The 16,519-nt window shown below is 41.8% G+C and overlaps 1 protein-coding gene across 1 annotated transcript in view; it reads right to left on the bottom strand.

Annotated features, from left to right (window-relative positions):
- Positions 1-16,519, bottom strand: part of ARHGEF33 (Rho guanine nucleotide exchange factor 33) — a 77,969-nt gene that overhangs the window by 17,206 nt on the left and 44,244 nt on the right. Inside the window, exons 9-14 of the mRNA XM_035000965.1 lie at positions 15,994-16,218; positions 10,768-10,897; positions 4,657-4,789; positions 3,271-3,354; positions 1,961-2,044; positions 258-406 (exon numbers count right to left, since the gene is read on the bottom strand). Of these exons, the coding sequence (XP_034856856.1) occupies positions 258-406; positions 1,961-2,044; positions 3,271-3,354; positions 4,657-4,789; positions 10,768-10,897; positions 15,994-16,218 (805 nt within the window). The remainder of the gene's footprint in view (positions 1-257; positions 407-1,960; positions 2,045-3,270; positions 3,355-4,656; positions 4,790-10,767; positions 10,898-15,993; positions 16,219-16,519) is intronic.

The raw sequence follows: 16,519 nt of genomic DNA, 5'->3' as shown, positions 1-16,519 counted from the left end.
TTTTATTTCTCTAAAGTAATTGTACCTACTACCTGATGGAAATTACTTTACCACCAGGTAATAGGTCCCTCCCTCCTGTAGCCAACCTGACCACCTCATTTCCCTCCTCTTCTCTCTTCTCTTCTACCCCCGTCAATGCATTTCAGCCACTTAACATACAATGAGGTTACTTTTGACAGGTATCCACATTGACTGTCTATATTCCTGTTCTCAGAAACCTTTGGTCAACCCTCTAGACGGCACCGTTAGAAGCTTACTTCTTGAGCTTTTTCCGTTTCTGAATAAGCAAATCCTCATTGCATTGAAACAGCAGGGTGTAATGTGAGATAAATACTCGAAGGCGCTGAACACACACCAGAAGTAGGTAATAGTCAGGGTGTTCCTGCTCTGTGAACTTCAGGACATTCTGGATGGAGATAAAAAGGAGGCAGCATTGCATAATTAGAATGAAACTTTTGTCTCTTGTGCCCCTTGCCTCCATCTGTTGTGAGAGTTTAGTAGCCATTTAATCAGAACAACAATACTAATTGTAAGCTGAATGGTTAAACCTGCTGTTCTCTTTGTCCATCACACCAGGGGAGAATAATAGTCACCATTGCTCCTGTTTGAGTTGGATGTGAATGTTGGATAATTCCTTCTGAAAATTAGAAGGATCTACTCATTAGATCTCTGAGGTAATGGAATCATTCTAACAATTACTACCTATAAGCAATGCCTTATGACCTAAATGAGGCAGGCCAATGGTGAGAATGTCAGGGATCAAGGCAGGCTGGAAGGGGATGATGTTTATGATCAAGCCTGGCCTCGTAGTCCTTCCTATTATATTGCCTAATGTACAGTAGAGGAACATGCATGTTAGTTGGATATGGGAAAGCTAACATTTATTGAATCTCCCTATTGCCAAGTACTAATGCCTTTACAGATTTGTTTTCTTCTTATTTAATGTTTACCACAGCTAGGTTAGATAGGTGCAGTTATTACCTCCATTTAACAAGTAAGGAAATCAAGGCACAGAGAAGATAAGTAATCTTCATTAACACATCTAACAAGTAGCAGAGCCAGAATTTGAACTCAAGTCAGACAGTAGAATCATACTGCTTGCAAGACCTGGGTTTCAGTCCTAGATTTTTTTTACCATACTGCTTGCAAGACCTGGGTTTCAGTCCTAGATTTTTTTACCATACGCAAGACCTGGGTTTCAGTCCTAGATTTTTTTCACCTATGAGGTGTGTGAACTTGGGCAAGTTACTTAATTTCTTTGGCTCTCCATTTCCTTATCTAAGCAATGGTAATGATACCTATTTCATGGGATTATTGAAAGCATTAAATAAGATAATTATTGGGGCGCCTGGGTGGATCAGTCACTTAAGCATCTGACTCTTGATTTCGGCTCAGGTTATGATCTCAGGGTCCTGGGATCGAGCCCCATGTTGGGCACTGTGGGAAAAATGGTGTGCAGAAGTCAGCTTATCAACTTCCTCATGCTTTCTCTATGACATACAACATGAGCAATATATGGTAGGCCCTTGAACTCAAGCCAAAAGAAAGTAGTCAGGAGAGCAGTTAAGTGGACAGGTTACATAGATACTTCTTAGATGCCAATGGGTGGGGTAAGGGTTTGGGGGTACATTTAGATGGCTGTAGAACAAGGTTGAAGGGACTGAATAAGTACTCAGAATCTACCAGAAGCTGCTATAGAAAGATCCTGGATCAGCAGAGGTGGGGATTGCTGGTAAATGAAGATAGAACTTCAAAGGCAGACGTCATGAGCCAAAAATTTTTAGAGATTGAGATTTCATACCACAAAGTAGGAATGGCGTAATCGGCAATCTAAATCATTTCATTACTCCTTAGAAATACCACTGGTTCTTCCTTGACCCTTTACCATGTTTCTCAGTCGCAAGCCACAAATAGCAGTTTAGCTTGAAAATCAGTTTGGTAGCTTCCCAGCCACGCTTACCTGCAGATGTATCAGATATTCAGGGATGCGCTGGACTATGTGAAAAAACAGTGTGTAGATGTCAGATTTAATCTCTTCATCACCCTGAATGAAAGAAAGGTAGAGTCACTCTTCAGTGTCCCTCCAACTCTGGCTGCAGAACCCCAAAGTCAGTCCTACCAGAGCAGGGAGGGTTTTTTTTATTCCCAAGGCATTTTCTTTCTCTAGAGTGTCATGATCCTTCATTGGATCCTTCACTGGATCCTTCATTGGAGTGACATGCTCAAGGAAACAATTCTTTTGTAGCGGGAAGCATATCATACACTTCTTTAGAATCCACCCAACTTTCCAGACTACCCCCTACTCCCGCCCCCCACTCTTTTTAGCACAGTGCTGGACAAAAGTGGGCACTCAATAAATTATATTTGAGTTGAATGAATTCATTAAGATTCTCTTGGAAGTACTCATTACAGTGGCTTACTGGTAGGCACTAAGGGTGGATTGGAGCCTCATGAGGGTGGAGAAAGTGTGTAACTAGGAACTGGCCAGCTGGGCTGGCAGAGGAAACATGTTGGATTTTCTCCATGTCCCTTTCCTTCCCTTCTTTTCCATTCCATTCCATCCTCTCTACTCCCACTCCATTCCTCCCCTCCCTTCCTCTTCCTTTCCTTTCCCTTCCCTTCCCTTTCTTAAATATTTGCTGAGTGCTAACATGTGATAGGCATTATACTTGTAGGGTTGGGAGTAGTGGGGGGCGGGGGTTGAAGTAAGACATTAATAAGAAAGAGACCCTCACCTCCTGTGAAACTTGATTAATTCTTAACTCTAGGCTTCTGATAGGGTTTCTTCCTACTGACCTAAAATAACTAGAATTGTTAGATATTTATATGGGCTTATTGAGCACCTAATATAACATTGCAGTAGCAATACTTAAAGCTACATGATTAGAACCACTTTATGATCTTATAAACTGACAGACACAGGATGAGTTTAATATTCAGATTCAAATTGTCTGAGCCTGGGGGGAAAAAACCCTCATACAGCACACAAGCTGTAGCCTGAGGATCTCTGCTTAGAACACCTGTTTACTTTGTGCAGCCTTCCAATGGAATAGAAAAGAGAGTCAGTAAAGTAGGGCAAGGACCAAAGCACAGGCACTTATCCTCAGGTGGGCTCCTTTAACCCCAAGTAGGAGTGTCAGGGACTCTCCTCGAGCCATTCCCCAGCCTGGAAGACAAGCGGAGTGCATTGTATTCCCCGAGGTGGATGAGCAAGGACCTATAGATACACATGTAACCAAAGGGCAGTGCACACACATAGAGTTACCTTACCTCCTTCAGAACAACAACATGAACCAAGGAGATACATTCAGGCAGGTCCCTTAGGTAGGCAACGTAATAATCTAAGAAATTATTCTTGAAAACAAACACAAAAATGCATGGTAAGTACCTGGAAACAGGAATAACAGCTAATATTTTTATAGAGTCATGTATATCAAAAAGGAGTACTTTGCAGAGATTATCTTAATCATTTATGTAATGTGTTCATTACTATGTTTTTTTGTTTTTTAATTCATTTTTTAAATCTTTTTGGTTTTAAGGTAAATATCCCTATGGACTTGGGAACCAAAACTCAATAGTCCTGTTTCAATGAGAGAAAGTGGAAAACCAACACAGCAGAGAGGGGTCACGTATGTTGAAAAAGTATTTTTAAACTGTTAAATGATTAAAATGCCTATTTTGTTTTTAAGTTACTTTTAATTTGTCATCTCCATCCAATAAGGAACTTTGTCCAACCCACCTTCTAGTGTCTAGACCAGTGATTCTCAACTTTTTCCACTAATTGTGTATTTCCACCCATTGCTTATTCATCTATGCAATATGCTTTTAGGAAAACAATTCTCAGCTTCCAAAGTTATATTCCCATGGATACAACAATTCTCAGCCCAAGAAAGCATACTGAATACAAATGAGTAAAAATGGTATTAGAGGGATTGCATTACACCCATATAAGTAAATAATTTGTAAACTTTGTTTGCTACATCATTGATATACAGAGTTTGACTGCAGGCTAACTCTGGCTTGCACACCAATTTTAATTAACCCACACAATATTTTTAAAATAAATTTTCACATAAAATTCTGGATTGCCAGTGTCTCGTAAAATACCAGAAGATCTGGCAACTCTAGTCCCTTCTTCCTGAATAATAATTGGACAATATTTCCTGTAGACAAGCATATGTGCTCCACTTAAGCTCACCTCCCAACAGCCAATATTGTATCATATTCCACCTACTTCCACTCATTTATATCACCATCTGGCCCTGTAGGCATTTGGGTTTACAACCTCTGGCCTGGGTCATATTTTCTTTGCAGAACATTACAGAGATACAGATATTTATACACAAGTGCACACACACATTTACATGCATATTCAATGAGGCAGTTATACATAGTACAGTGGGAAGTGATGGGCTGGACGTTAGGAGACTTGGGTCAGAGATCCACAACTACCTAGCTAGCCGAGTGATTTTAGCAAAGTCTTTTAATGTCTCTGAACTTTATTTCATTATCTGTAGAGTGAGGAGGTTAGACTAGATCTCAGCAGTTTTCCTAACTCTGAAACTCACCGATTTGAAGTTCTCCATTCAGAGAAGCAGACAAGAGAGACACAGATGCATGTAATTCTAGTTTATAAAGGATTTTTTAAAAACTTACCTCATCATTTGTTAACTTAAGGAATAAATCTCCAAGAACTCCTTGGCGTGGCCACTTCAGGACCCTTTCCTGCAGAGCATGAAGCAAATCGAGGTGCTGCTGGACAAGGTACCGTAAAGAGCCAGGGAAGAGGCTTGAAACAGAATAGAGATAGGATCACACAAACCAGGTGTACAGAGGAAAGACCCTATAAGAACATATGAAGGAGGTTCCATTTTCCCAGTCATTCAAAATATTCTGAGTCACAGCTCTGCATTCAGGAATTTTTTTTTTTTTTGAGTTTGATATTGTAGACCTAATAGCAAATATCCTCAAGATGTAAAAAGACCCCTTTAGGGGTGCCTGGGTGGCTCAGTCAGTTAAGCGTCAGACTCTTGATTTTGGCTCAGGTCATGATCTCAGGTTTCTGGGATGGGGCCCCATGTTGGGCTCCATGCTCAGCAGGGGAGTCTGCTTGAAGATTCTCTCCCTCTGCCCCTCCTCCGACTCATGCACTCTTTCTCTCTCTCTCTTTCACACTCTCTTTCTCTCTCTCAAATAAATAAATCTTTTAAAAAATTAAATAAATTAAAATAAAAAGACCCCTTTACCAATGACTCCTACACAAATGTGTATTACACTAATAAAGAGCACATCACTTGAATGGCTTCTTTTTTTTTTTTTTAAGTTTATTTATTTTTCTTAGTAATCTCTACACCCAACGTGGGGCTCAAACTCACAAACCTGAGATCAAGAATCACACCCTCTTCCAACTGAGCCAGCCAGAATGGCCTTTTTAAAGCCAAACTGTTACTGTCTCATTTATGTGACAGTAGAAATTCTAAGGGAACTCTTTTCCAAAATTTTAAAGTTATTCCCACTTGATATGCAAAAGAGACTACTCTAATTAGTGCTGTAGATGACAGCATGAAGGTAGCACTTGATCATTCTTAGTTACTGAGTAAGAGACTCCGATTGAGGTAAAAAGGAAAACTTGTTTAAAGCTGGCACCTAGGGCGCCTGGGTGGCTCAGTTGGTTAAGCGACTGCCTTCGGCTCAGGTCATGATCCTGGAGTCCCGGGATCGAGTCCCGCATCGGGCTCCCTGCTCAGCGAGGAGCCTGCTTCTCCCTCTGACCCTCCCCCCTCTCATGCGCTCTCTCTCATTCTCTCTCTCTCAAATAAAGAAATAAAATCTTAAAAAAAAAACATAAATAAAGCTGGCACCTAAATGCTCAGGAGATGGGCATAAGAAAGTGCTCCTTTCCCTTCATTTTCCAAGAGGACTACTGGGCAAGGACACAGTCTTGCCTGAGGAGGCTGCGGACCAGGCCTGGCCTGCTACTCCCTGGAGTGTCACAGAGCCCCTTCCTCTTCTCCCACCCGTCTCCCTCATTCCTCAGTGTGCCTCGGTTTGTTTGTTTGTTTGTTTTTTCCTAGAGGAAATGAAGGGAGGAAGAGAGGTGTCAGAGAAGGATGTGGTGGAGAGGAGAGAGAGAGAGAGAGAATCATGGGCAGAGGAAGGGGGTGCATGGAGAAGGGTGGGGCAACCAGGGGCCTATAGGAATGAGGATGGAAGCCAGAATGAAGTAGTTTCACTGGGCTACAGCAAGGACTCGAGCTCTAACTTGGTGACTTATGGGAATTGATACTAGGTTCCCTTGGGCTTTCAAGACCACAAGTTTAATGAAGATGAAAGTGTCACTGAGAGCTGAATTACTTGGATATTCATTCCCCCAGGGTCCAAAAAGAATGAATCAGTGGACAATTGGGGTGCTTTGCCAACCCTGAACAAGCAGACCTTTGTTGAGTTCAGTAGGAAGAACCGCGGTTTGGTAAGAAGTTTTTTCAACCTCCCCTCCAAAAAAATAAATAAAATTAAAAAAAAAAAAAGCTTCTTCAACCCATCTGCAAGTAAAGCAGACTCCCCTGAGGCTATAGCTCAGAGAAGACGCAGATAACAGAGCGAGTATCCAACCCCTGTGAGAAGATACGAGGATTCCTTCACTCCGGACTTCTGCCCCTCCCCTTCCTGTGCCACTAGTCTCCGAATTTGCGAAGCCAGCTGGTCCATAAGCACAAGTGGAGGGACTTCCCGATCTAAGCCCTTATGGCCGCACAGTGGGCTCAGAAGATCTAAGTAATCCCTGTCCAGATCAGAGGGAATTTGGAGGGGTGGCTAGGAGACAGGATGACTGTGGAGGAGACCATCAAGCTGATGGAGAAAAGCAGAACTGATTGAACTGAAAGAGTAAAACACTATGCCCGTGAAAGGTCTAGATGTGAAAGATTTCTCCCCACCCAAGGCTATCATGACTTTGGGTAATATTCCTGGTGTGACACTGAAAGATGTGAGGGCACCATGCCATGGTGAGTTCTGACTTTGAGATGGGTTGTCCATATAGGTTATGTAATATCTCTTGGATGATCTCTTTTCTTTTTCTCTTTCTTTACTCCTCTCCTGGCCTTGCCTGGCCTCACCTGGCCTGACCTTCTTTCTCTTTCTTTAGAGAAAGCTGCCTTCTGTTACATGGTGACCAGTGTCCTTGCAGAATTGGAGAGCTAGTAACTTGGTTGGAGTCCAGGTACCCCCTGGACTGTCCACTGGGGTAATAGTTTGAGATTTCAGGGTGAGGGTCACAAAAGGTTAATGCTCCCATCAAGTATCATGGAAACACAAAAGTTCCACAAAGAGCAATGGCCTGCCTGTGGGTTCTGTACCAAATATTGAAGAAAATTTTATTTAAAAAAGATATTATTTGAAATCAGAGAGGAATGTGGAGGAGGTAAGCCAGGAGATGGAGAGGAGAGGGAGAAAGAAGCAAGCAGGACAGACACACACGGAACCTGTTTCCCTTTTTACCTAGAGCCACACCCGACTCCCAGAAGCAACTTTTTCGTGAAGATGAAAGTGTTAAGTATCCATCTTCCTATCTATTCCTTACTAGGGGTGAAATTATAGCAACTACATGAGTAGTTTATTCTTTTCAAAATCTTCAAAGTTATTTAAACTCCCACAACACAGTACTTAAACAACAAGGGCACTAAACTAAAAGCCATCAAGGAAAACCCGGTTAGAGTTTCAAATTAATAACTTAGCTCTTGCCGGTCTAATTGGAGGCCAGACTCTCTCCCGAGCTTCAGCAGCAGGACGCAACCAAATTTGCGGGGTGCCGATGACGAAGCATATGCCACCTGGTGGTGACCCGTGGCACACAGCATTTTTGGTGCATGCGCAGTAGGCTGACTCGCAATCCTGTCGGGCTGATGTCCCTCCCGACAGACAGGACTGTTTGATCCTGAGCTTGGAACTCTGTCTAGGTGAATCAGACCAGAGAAAGCCAAGAACTGCAACTCCTGGGATCCTCCAACAAGTGAACAGCCGCCCACGAGCTCCTCTCAGACCTCAGCGGGCCGCTCGTGCCTCTGCAGTTTCCAGCCCTTTCGCTCAGCCAGGCGCAGGGCTGGCTTGAAACATGCGAAGGAGGCTCTCGAGGGCTTTACTTTTCTCCAGGGAGAAACTAAAGTTTTATTGTAGAGGTTTGAGAAGGTGTGGCGACCTCAGTTTTGAGTGTCCAGTTGTAGTGCGGGTGGGTTTTATTTTCACCCCCAGGTTACTTTGCAGCAGGGGTGGAAAGTGCTGGAGGCTTGCGATGTATGATGGGAAGGATGGGACATGTTACTACCTTATTTCCATCTTTGCATGGGGAAAGTGCCAGGAGAGAAAGGGAATAATCTCGCTCTGTTGTGTATTTCGTTCAGTGGGCCTATTTAAAACCCACGGAGGCTTCAGAAAAGCTTAGAAAAGGGGCGCCTGGGTGGCTCAGTCGGTTAAACGTCTGCCTTCGGCTCAGGTCATGATCCCAGGGTCCCGGGATCGAGCCCCGCATGGGGCTCCCTGCTCAGCGGGACACCTGCTTCTCCCTCTCCCTCTGCTGTTCTCCCTGCTTGTGTGCTTTCTCTCTCTCTGTGTCATATAAATAAATAAAATCCTTAAAAAAGAAAAGTTTGGGAAAAAAGAAGAAATGTAGTGAGTGAAGGAGGATAATGGAAATCTAAGCCTAGGGTGGAAAAATGGCGACACTGCAAAGCTCAGAACTCAAGTCTTTATATTAGTCCTAAGAGTACTGACTTAAAGCTTTTCTCATCTCCATCCATGAAAAGAAAAAAGGGGGTTAGCTTAGTAAATAACTAACATGAATAGCATTATCGCGGATATGAGAAATAACTGGTTTCTAACTTTCATGGGGGATTGTGTGATAGCTTTAAACTTTTTTAAATCTTGGGATTTGGAGACGATCGGTCCTTCCTCAGTCATGACTCATGGGAGAACATCCTAGACAAGGAGGAAGTGACGGCAAGTAGAAGAGAGCTTCAGTAAACCGAGAACATTTCTAGCATCCCTGCCTGACACATCAGTTGAGATCTGAAGTAAGAACGTAACGGCTGTTAAGAGGGAAGCCTACGCTGTAAAATAGGAACAGACAGAAGGTCTGCTTCTGGCTGAGAAACCCAACATATTGCTGTTAGTCAGATGATGTCTTTGAAACGACAAGGTCCTCAGAGAAGTGGTGTGATGTGGAAAGGTCACAAGGACAGGGGCAGACAAGCCTGGATCCGGATCCTGGCACTAACTGGCTGTGTGGTTTTAAAGTCCTCTGGGCCTTAGTTTCTTCAGCTATACGGTAAGCTTCATAGGGTTCTTGTGAAGATTTCATGAATTTACCAATGAAGTGCCTGGTTACCGTGTTCCAGAGTAAACAGTTCTCTCTCTCTCTCCCCTTGCCCCATCCCCAAATTTTCAGAGACGACGAGGAGATGCTGCTGGCTTAGAATCTCGCATGTGGAAGCAATACTACACCAAAAGGTAGATTTGCCTTTAGATTTGATTAATGCAAATGGAGCAGGTCTCTGGCAAGATAGCTGGAGGCCGAGAGGCATCTCAGAGGCTGAAGGGGCAATGGGAGAGGGTGGGATGAGTTGGATTCCAGATGGGGAAGGAACAACCAGCGAGAATCTGGGTGGCCCCTGAGAGAGGCCTCTAGGGGTGAGAGCTTTAGCCCTGTCACTTCACCCTTTCTGTTCCTTGTTGTTTTCTATACTTTGCTTACCTCAACTTTGCAGTAAAATGATTCTTGAAAATAGTCAAGCCACTTCTGAGTCTGTCAGGGAATATTCCCTCACCTCAGCCACTAGATAGGGGGAGCACCGTGTTCTAGAGACTAGGTATTTTGCCAGCAGCCACAAAGCCAAGTAAAATGGGGCGGGGGGGGTTGGGTAGAGAGCAGGAAAATACAATCAGGGGCTTCCCGAGATAGATTCATGATAGATTTATGGACCACCGGTGTCTATTACCTGATAGACTATTTAAACTATCAATGCTACATTTATCTGTAATAGTCATAATCCAGACTTTCCATTCTTCTCGATTGGCCTTTTCCTCAACTAATCTGGATTATTACGTCTTCATGAGGTTAGTCCTTTCCACCAAATCAGAGTTTCCTCCTTCCTGCTTTTCTTAATGGAGAAGAAGCAGAGAAGATATAAAGATGATGAACAGAAGCAATCAAGGAGTGTTGTAATCTTGGAGCTAGCATGCTGTTATAATATACTGCAGACCCTGTGGAAGCACCAACACACATACACACACACACACACACACACACACACACCACTTGCACACTGTCTAGTACTATGGGATCACCAGGACAAATAAGAAAGGTCCAAGTCCAGAGTTAATCAGCCCCATACCGTTTATCTAATGGCCGCTTAATGCTTCAGACCTCCACTGCATCCATTCCCTCCTATGTCCATGAGACCTGTGATCCCAGGAGAACATGCAGATGGCAACAGAGAGCAATGTCTCCCTCACCGTAGCATTAATTCCCCCTTTATGTTCTTTACAGACATGCCAGGGACACTGAAGTTCTCAGAGACTATCTTCATTTTGTTATCTGTGGTAAGTCTAAATTTGAGACTTGCCAGGCATTACCTGCTGTCACTGCCTACACTCTCTTCAAAGACTATTTCTGGAACTCGTCAGAGGTCACAGAATTCCCCAACTGGAAACAATAAACGACTTACCTTAAATTTTAATCAATCTGAAAAGCAAAGGCAATGAACACATGGATACCTTCTCTCTTTGGAATTCCTCTTTCCATCTGACCCTTGGAATGTTGCCTTGATCTTCAGGATCAGAGAGATGTTAATGACATATTTTCTCTCTGACTCAAGCAGTTCTAGAGCCACGGTCTGTCTTTTAGCTTTAAAAAACAAATCAAAGAGGGAATTTTCGTCAACCATTCCTTCCCAAAACTCAATTAAATGATAGAAAGCAATAAAAAGACATTGAAAGCAATAAAAAGGGACATTGGCAAGTTTTCGGAGGATGGAAAACAGAATGGAAGCATGGTAATTAATTCAGCAGAGTAAGGACGCAAAACCTTAGTGTTCTCATCCGCACATGGAAAATCTGCTGAGAAGCAGAAAGGCTCAAGGAGTGGAGGCACTGGCTACCACAGAAAGTACAAATAAGGAGCAATGCTGAAAACAGGAGACTTAGTCTATATATGGTGCTTTTGAACTTCCAGGCTCCTCCCCCCATGCCAGATGGCTTCCTCATTCCCCATCCCCATCCATGGGAAAATGGGAAAAATTAAACTAGAGGGGCCCATATCTCTGGGGTCTGGACTAAAGACAGTAGAGGGAAGGATTGAGATTCCAACATGAAAACAAGGGGACTCAGAGAAGGCTTGCATACTGAATGGGGAGACTCCCCTCAGCCCCTCCCCCTGCAGGTCTTTCCACAGTGCCAGTAGCCAGACTTATACTCTCCAGGCAGGAGACTGGAGGATCTTCCACTGAAGAAACCGAAGGGAAAAAGACCTACAGACACTGACATAAAGAGGTCAGCTACCAAAAAGTTAATTTGCCACCTGATTAGCCTATAGTGAAGTCCATTTACTGATAAGCTTGGCCAACATAGAATCATGGTTTCTTTTTATTTAGGGCCTCTCTCTTATATATATCAGCTAAGGATCCTCAGACATTTGAATCAACCTGACATCATAAAATAAAGAGAAGAAAAAGGTATATACACATTTTGAGTAAATAGAGACAATGCAGGGGATGTAATGTACAGCATGGTTAATAATATTATTTTGCATAATTGAAAGTTGCTAAAAGAGTAGACATAAAAGTTCTCCTCAAAGAAAAAAAATTGTAGCTATGTATGGTGATGATGTTAACTAGACTTATTGTGGTGATCATTTCACAATATATACAAATATCAAATCATTATGTTATACATCTGAAACTAATATAACATTATGTGTCAATTTTACATTAATAAAAAAAAGACAATGCAGAAACAAAACTTTTTTAAAAATCCTATAATTAAGGGGCTCCTGGGTGGCTCAATTGGTGAAGCACTGACTTTTTTTTTTTAATACTTTATGTATTTATTTGACACAGGGAGAGAGAGCACAAGCAGGGAGAGTGGCAGGCAGAAGGACAGGGAGAAGCAGGCTCCCCATTGAGCAGGGAGCCCAATGTGGGCCTCCATCCCAGGGATCATGACCTGAGCTGAAGGCAGATGCTTAACTGACTGAGCCACCCAGGCACCCTGGTGAAGCACTGATTCTGGATTTCAGGTCAGGTCATGATCTGGTCCTGGGATAGAGCCCTGCATTGGGCTCCCTGCTCAGCGGGGAGTCTGCTTAAGGACTCTTTCTCTCGGGGCCTGGGTGGCTCAGTCGTTAAGCGTCTGCCTTCGGCTCAGGTCATGATCTCAGGGTCCTGAGATAGAGCCCCGCATCGGGCTCTCTGCTCAGTGGGAAGCCTGCTTCTCCCTCTTCCATTCCCCCTGCTTGTGTTCCCACTCTTGCTGTGTCTCTCTCTGTCAAATAAATAAATAAAATGTTTTAAAAAAAAAAGGACTCTTTCTCTCTCCAGGTCTTTCCACAGGCTGTCCAGTTGCTCACACATTCTCTCTATATATAAAAAAATAAATAAGTAAATCTTTTAAAAAAATCCTATGGTTAATATCCTCAAAGATATATGAGAAAAACATTCCGGCCATTTAATAGTTACAGGATGCTATTTTTTTTTTTTAAGAAAAGAGAACATTCCAAAAAGAAAAAAAAAAAAAAAGAAGAAAAAGGAGGAGGAGGAGGAGGAATTTTTGGCATTTTTTCAAAGATAAAAGGGTGGCAGATAAAGTCAAGGAGATCTCCTGCCTTCTTCCCCACTCCCCCAACAAAACAAGAAGGAGACATTTTGAAGAAAAAGAGACTAGGAAATGATGGTAGTGGAGATCAATCCAGGAGACCCAATATCAAATTAGTAGAAATTTCAGAGAAAAGAAAGAAAATGGATGAGAGGATATTATCAAATTAATAATAGAAAAAAAATACCAGGAGACACATTTCTAGAGGAAAGGGCCCACTGTGCTCAGCATAATTAATGAAGAAGACTCTCACAACACTGTGACACATTAGCACATCAAAGGTAAAGAGAAGATCCTAAAAGTTACCAGAGAGAACACTCAGGTAACATACAAAGGACTGGGGATCAGAATGGTATTGGACTTTCCAAAAGTAACATTAGAAACTAGAGGACAATGAAATAATTGCTTCAAAATGATGAGGGAAAATTATTTTATATTCACCTAAATTATCACCAAAGCACGTGGAAGCTACTGGACGATGGGTTCCATCAAACAAGGAGTAAACCAAGAAACCAACAGGCACACAAGATAAAAACAAACAAAAGGGAATCTAAGGTAGGAGAACTATGAAAGGAATTCCTAAGAAGAGTGGGAAGTCCCAGGATAGCAGCGGTGCAATGGGCCAGAATGGAATAGGATGACAGAGGACTCTAGGGCAAAGGCTTTGGCAGGTGGAGAGGGGAGAAGAAGAAGCATGTAAATGAGAGATTTTCCATTACATTGCTAAGAAAAATTGAAGAAGACCTATATAAAGGGAGACATAAACCATGTTCTTTGATTGGAACACTAAATACTGCCAAGTTGTAAATTCTATGCTAATTGGAATAAAAAGAATACAGAGTCTAGAATTAGAACCACCCATATGTGAATCACCTGACGTTCTTTGCACAATTCAATATGGAAAGAAAGATATTTTCGATAAATGGTGCTGAAGCAACTGGACAGCCGTATGGGAAAAAAATGAACCTGGACTCCTTCCTCACACCATACATCAAAATCTAGTCAAGGTAAGTAATAGATTGTTGCTCCTGGCTGACTCAGTCTGTAGAGCATGCAACTCTAGATCTTGGGGTCATGAGTTGGAGCCCCACATTGGGCATAGAGTTTACTTAAAAAAATCTTAAAAAAAAAGGTAAGTAATAGATCTAAATGTGAAAGCTAAAGCTATAAAGATTTTAGAAGAAAACATACTAGAGTATCTCCACAACTTTGGGATAGGCAAAGATCTCTTAGAAGGACTCATAAGTCACAATCTATATAAAAAGTTTAAAATTGATTAACTTCACCAAAATTAAGAACATCTATTCATCAAAAGACTATTAAGAATATGAAAAGGCAAGCCACATACTGGAATAAAATATTCTCCACACATATATCTAATAACTCATATCCAAAATATATTAAATTCTACTAATTGATAATAAGAAGATAATGCACTTTAAAAGTTGGACAAAGGACTTAAACAGGCACTTCATAAAAGAAGATGTACAAATAACTAATAAGCACATGAAAAGATGCTCAACATCATTAGTCATCAGGCAAGTGCAAATTAAAACTACAATACCAGTACACCCCCCCATGAGAATGGCTAAAATTAAAAAGACTAACCATACTAAATATTGGGAAGGATGTGAAGCAACCAGAACTCGCAGACATTACTGGATGGAGTATAAAACATCCCAATCACTTTGGAAAACTGTTTGATGTTTTCTTTCAAAGTTTAGCATAATCCTCTCCCCTAATCTAGAGATACTACTCCTACGTGTACATCCAAGAGTAATGAGGGCAGACATCCAAAAAAGACTTATTCAAGAATATTCATATCAGTTTTGCTTATAATAGCCCTAAACTGGTAACAAGCCAAATGTCCATCAACAGGAGAACAGATAAGCAAATTGTGGTAAATTTATTCAATGACTGAAAAAAGGAATGAACTACTGAATGAATTACACACAGCACATTATATTGAGAGAAAGAAGCCTGACTCAAAAGAGTACACATTGTATTATTCCCTCTGTATGAAGTTCAGGAACAGAGGAAACTAATTTACAGTGACAGAAGTCAGAATAGTGGTTCTTCAGGTGGTAAGGTGCATGAGAGGACTCTCTGGGGTAACAGAAATATTGTATATCTTGATGCAGGTAGTGATCACAAGGGACTATACATACATAAAAAGTCAATGAGCTTAAACTTAAGCTTTGTTAACTTTGCTGTATGTAAATTATCCCCCAGTAAACTACGGATTAAAAAAAAAAAAAAAAACAGCAACATAAACTTGTTTTAAAACATGGAAGCAAGTACCACAAGAAACTGTGCAAACAATTTAAAGTGGTTGCTCTTTTCTTCATAATAAACCTTTTAGTACTATTTAATTTTTTGTGTGTTTGATAGTAAAAATTAATTTTTAAAAAATTGCCTTCCGCAAAGTGGTTGGAGGGAAATGCTGTTATGCGACATATAGTAAGTGTGGAATAGCAATTTGTGACACAAAGGAGAGGAAGGAAGGGAAAAAGGAGGGAAGGAGGAAGGAGGGAGGGAGGACGGACCCTGTTGCAATGTTTGATATCTTGGTGGCAGACTACTGATCCAAGACGCACATTTTTTTGAAGATTTCGCATCACTAACTACATAGTTCACAAAATGCTGCCCTCTTCCCCACCAACTTTATCCCTTTCTTTCCCCCAAAGCACTGCATTACTAAATGTCATGGATACCCAGAATTGAGGTGCTGGTCCCAAGCTGGCCATGTGACCTCAGGTGAGTCCCCTCATCTCTATAGGCTTTAGCCTTCATCAGAAAAGGAAACCAGAGGGCGCCTGGGTGGCTCAGTTGGTTAAGCGACTGCCTTCGGCTCAGGTCATGATCCTGGAGTCCCGGGATCGAGTCCCACATCGGGCTCCCTGCTCAGCGGGGAGTCTGCTTCTCCCTCTGACCCTCCCCCCTCTCATGCTCTCTCTATCTCATTCTCTCTCTCAAATAAATAAATAAAAATCTTTAAAAAAAAAAAAAGAAAGAAAAGGAAACCAGAGAGCAGGTGGTCTCACATGTCCCCTGAACCTATATTGCAAGGATTCTAGCCTGTAGGTTTCCTGTTCTTCAAAATTTCAGCCTGTATTTTCCCTTGGGACTTACCAGCTAAAGAGGTTTCACATAAAACATTTTCCAGGGAGCTGTGTCTGCCCTGGCCAGCGTCCTTGAGTTTATCTGGGTGGTCTTTCGTGACATACTCCTCGCCCCATTCTTTACCATCCTTAGGCTGCCTCCACACACCAGATGAGAGATGGCTCTTGGGCTGGATATCAGCCGAGAGGCAAGACTTAAGGTTTTCTTCTGCTTCTGGAGTTGTTGGGTTCATTCCTGAAAAATAACACCTGCCGTCAAGATTTGACTTTTTTTTAAAAAATTATATTTGTTATTAACTCTGAAATATTATGCCCCTGTTTGGGTACAAACTGTCCCTCGAGGATTAAATAAATCAACTGAAGATTAAAAGTTTCTACACTTGCAAAGGATCACCTCTGTTTCTGGCCTATACATCCTCTACTCTTTGTATGTAGTCACTACTAAGTAAGGCGTTTTAAAAAAATAAAATTATAAAATAATATAATTAATTTGTAGTAAGTATGCATTGACTCCCTGTACCTCCTTCCTTTTAGGC

Source organism: Mirounga leonina, unplaced genomic scaffold (genome assembly GCF_011800145.1).
Source record: "Mirounga leonina isolate KUSES-001 unplaced genomic scaffold, KU_Mleo_1.0 Mir_125, whole genome shotgun sequence".
In the NCBI taxonomy this organism is placed as follows: domain Eukaryota; kingdom Metazoa; phylum Chordata; class Mammalia; order Carnivora; family Phocidae; genus Mirounga; species Mirounga leonina.
The sequence above is the reverse complement of the archived record's forward strand: the minus strand, read 5'-3'. Positions and strand labels throughout refer to the sequence as shown.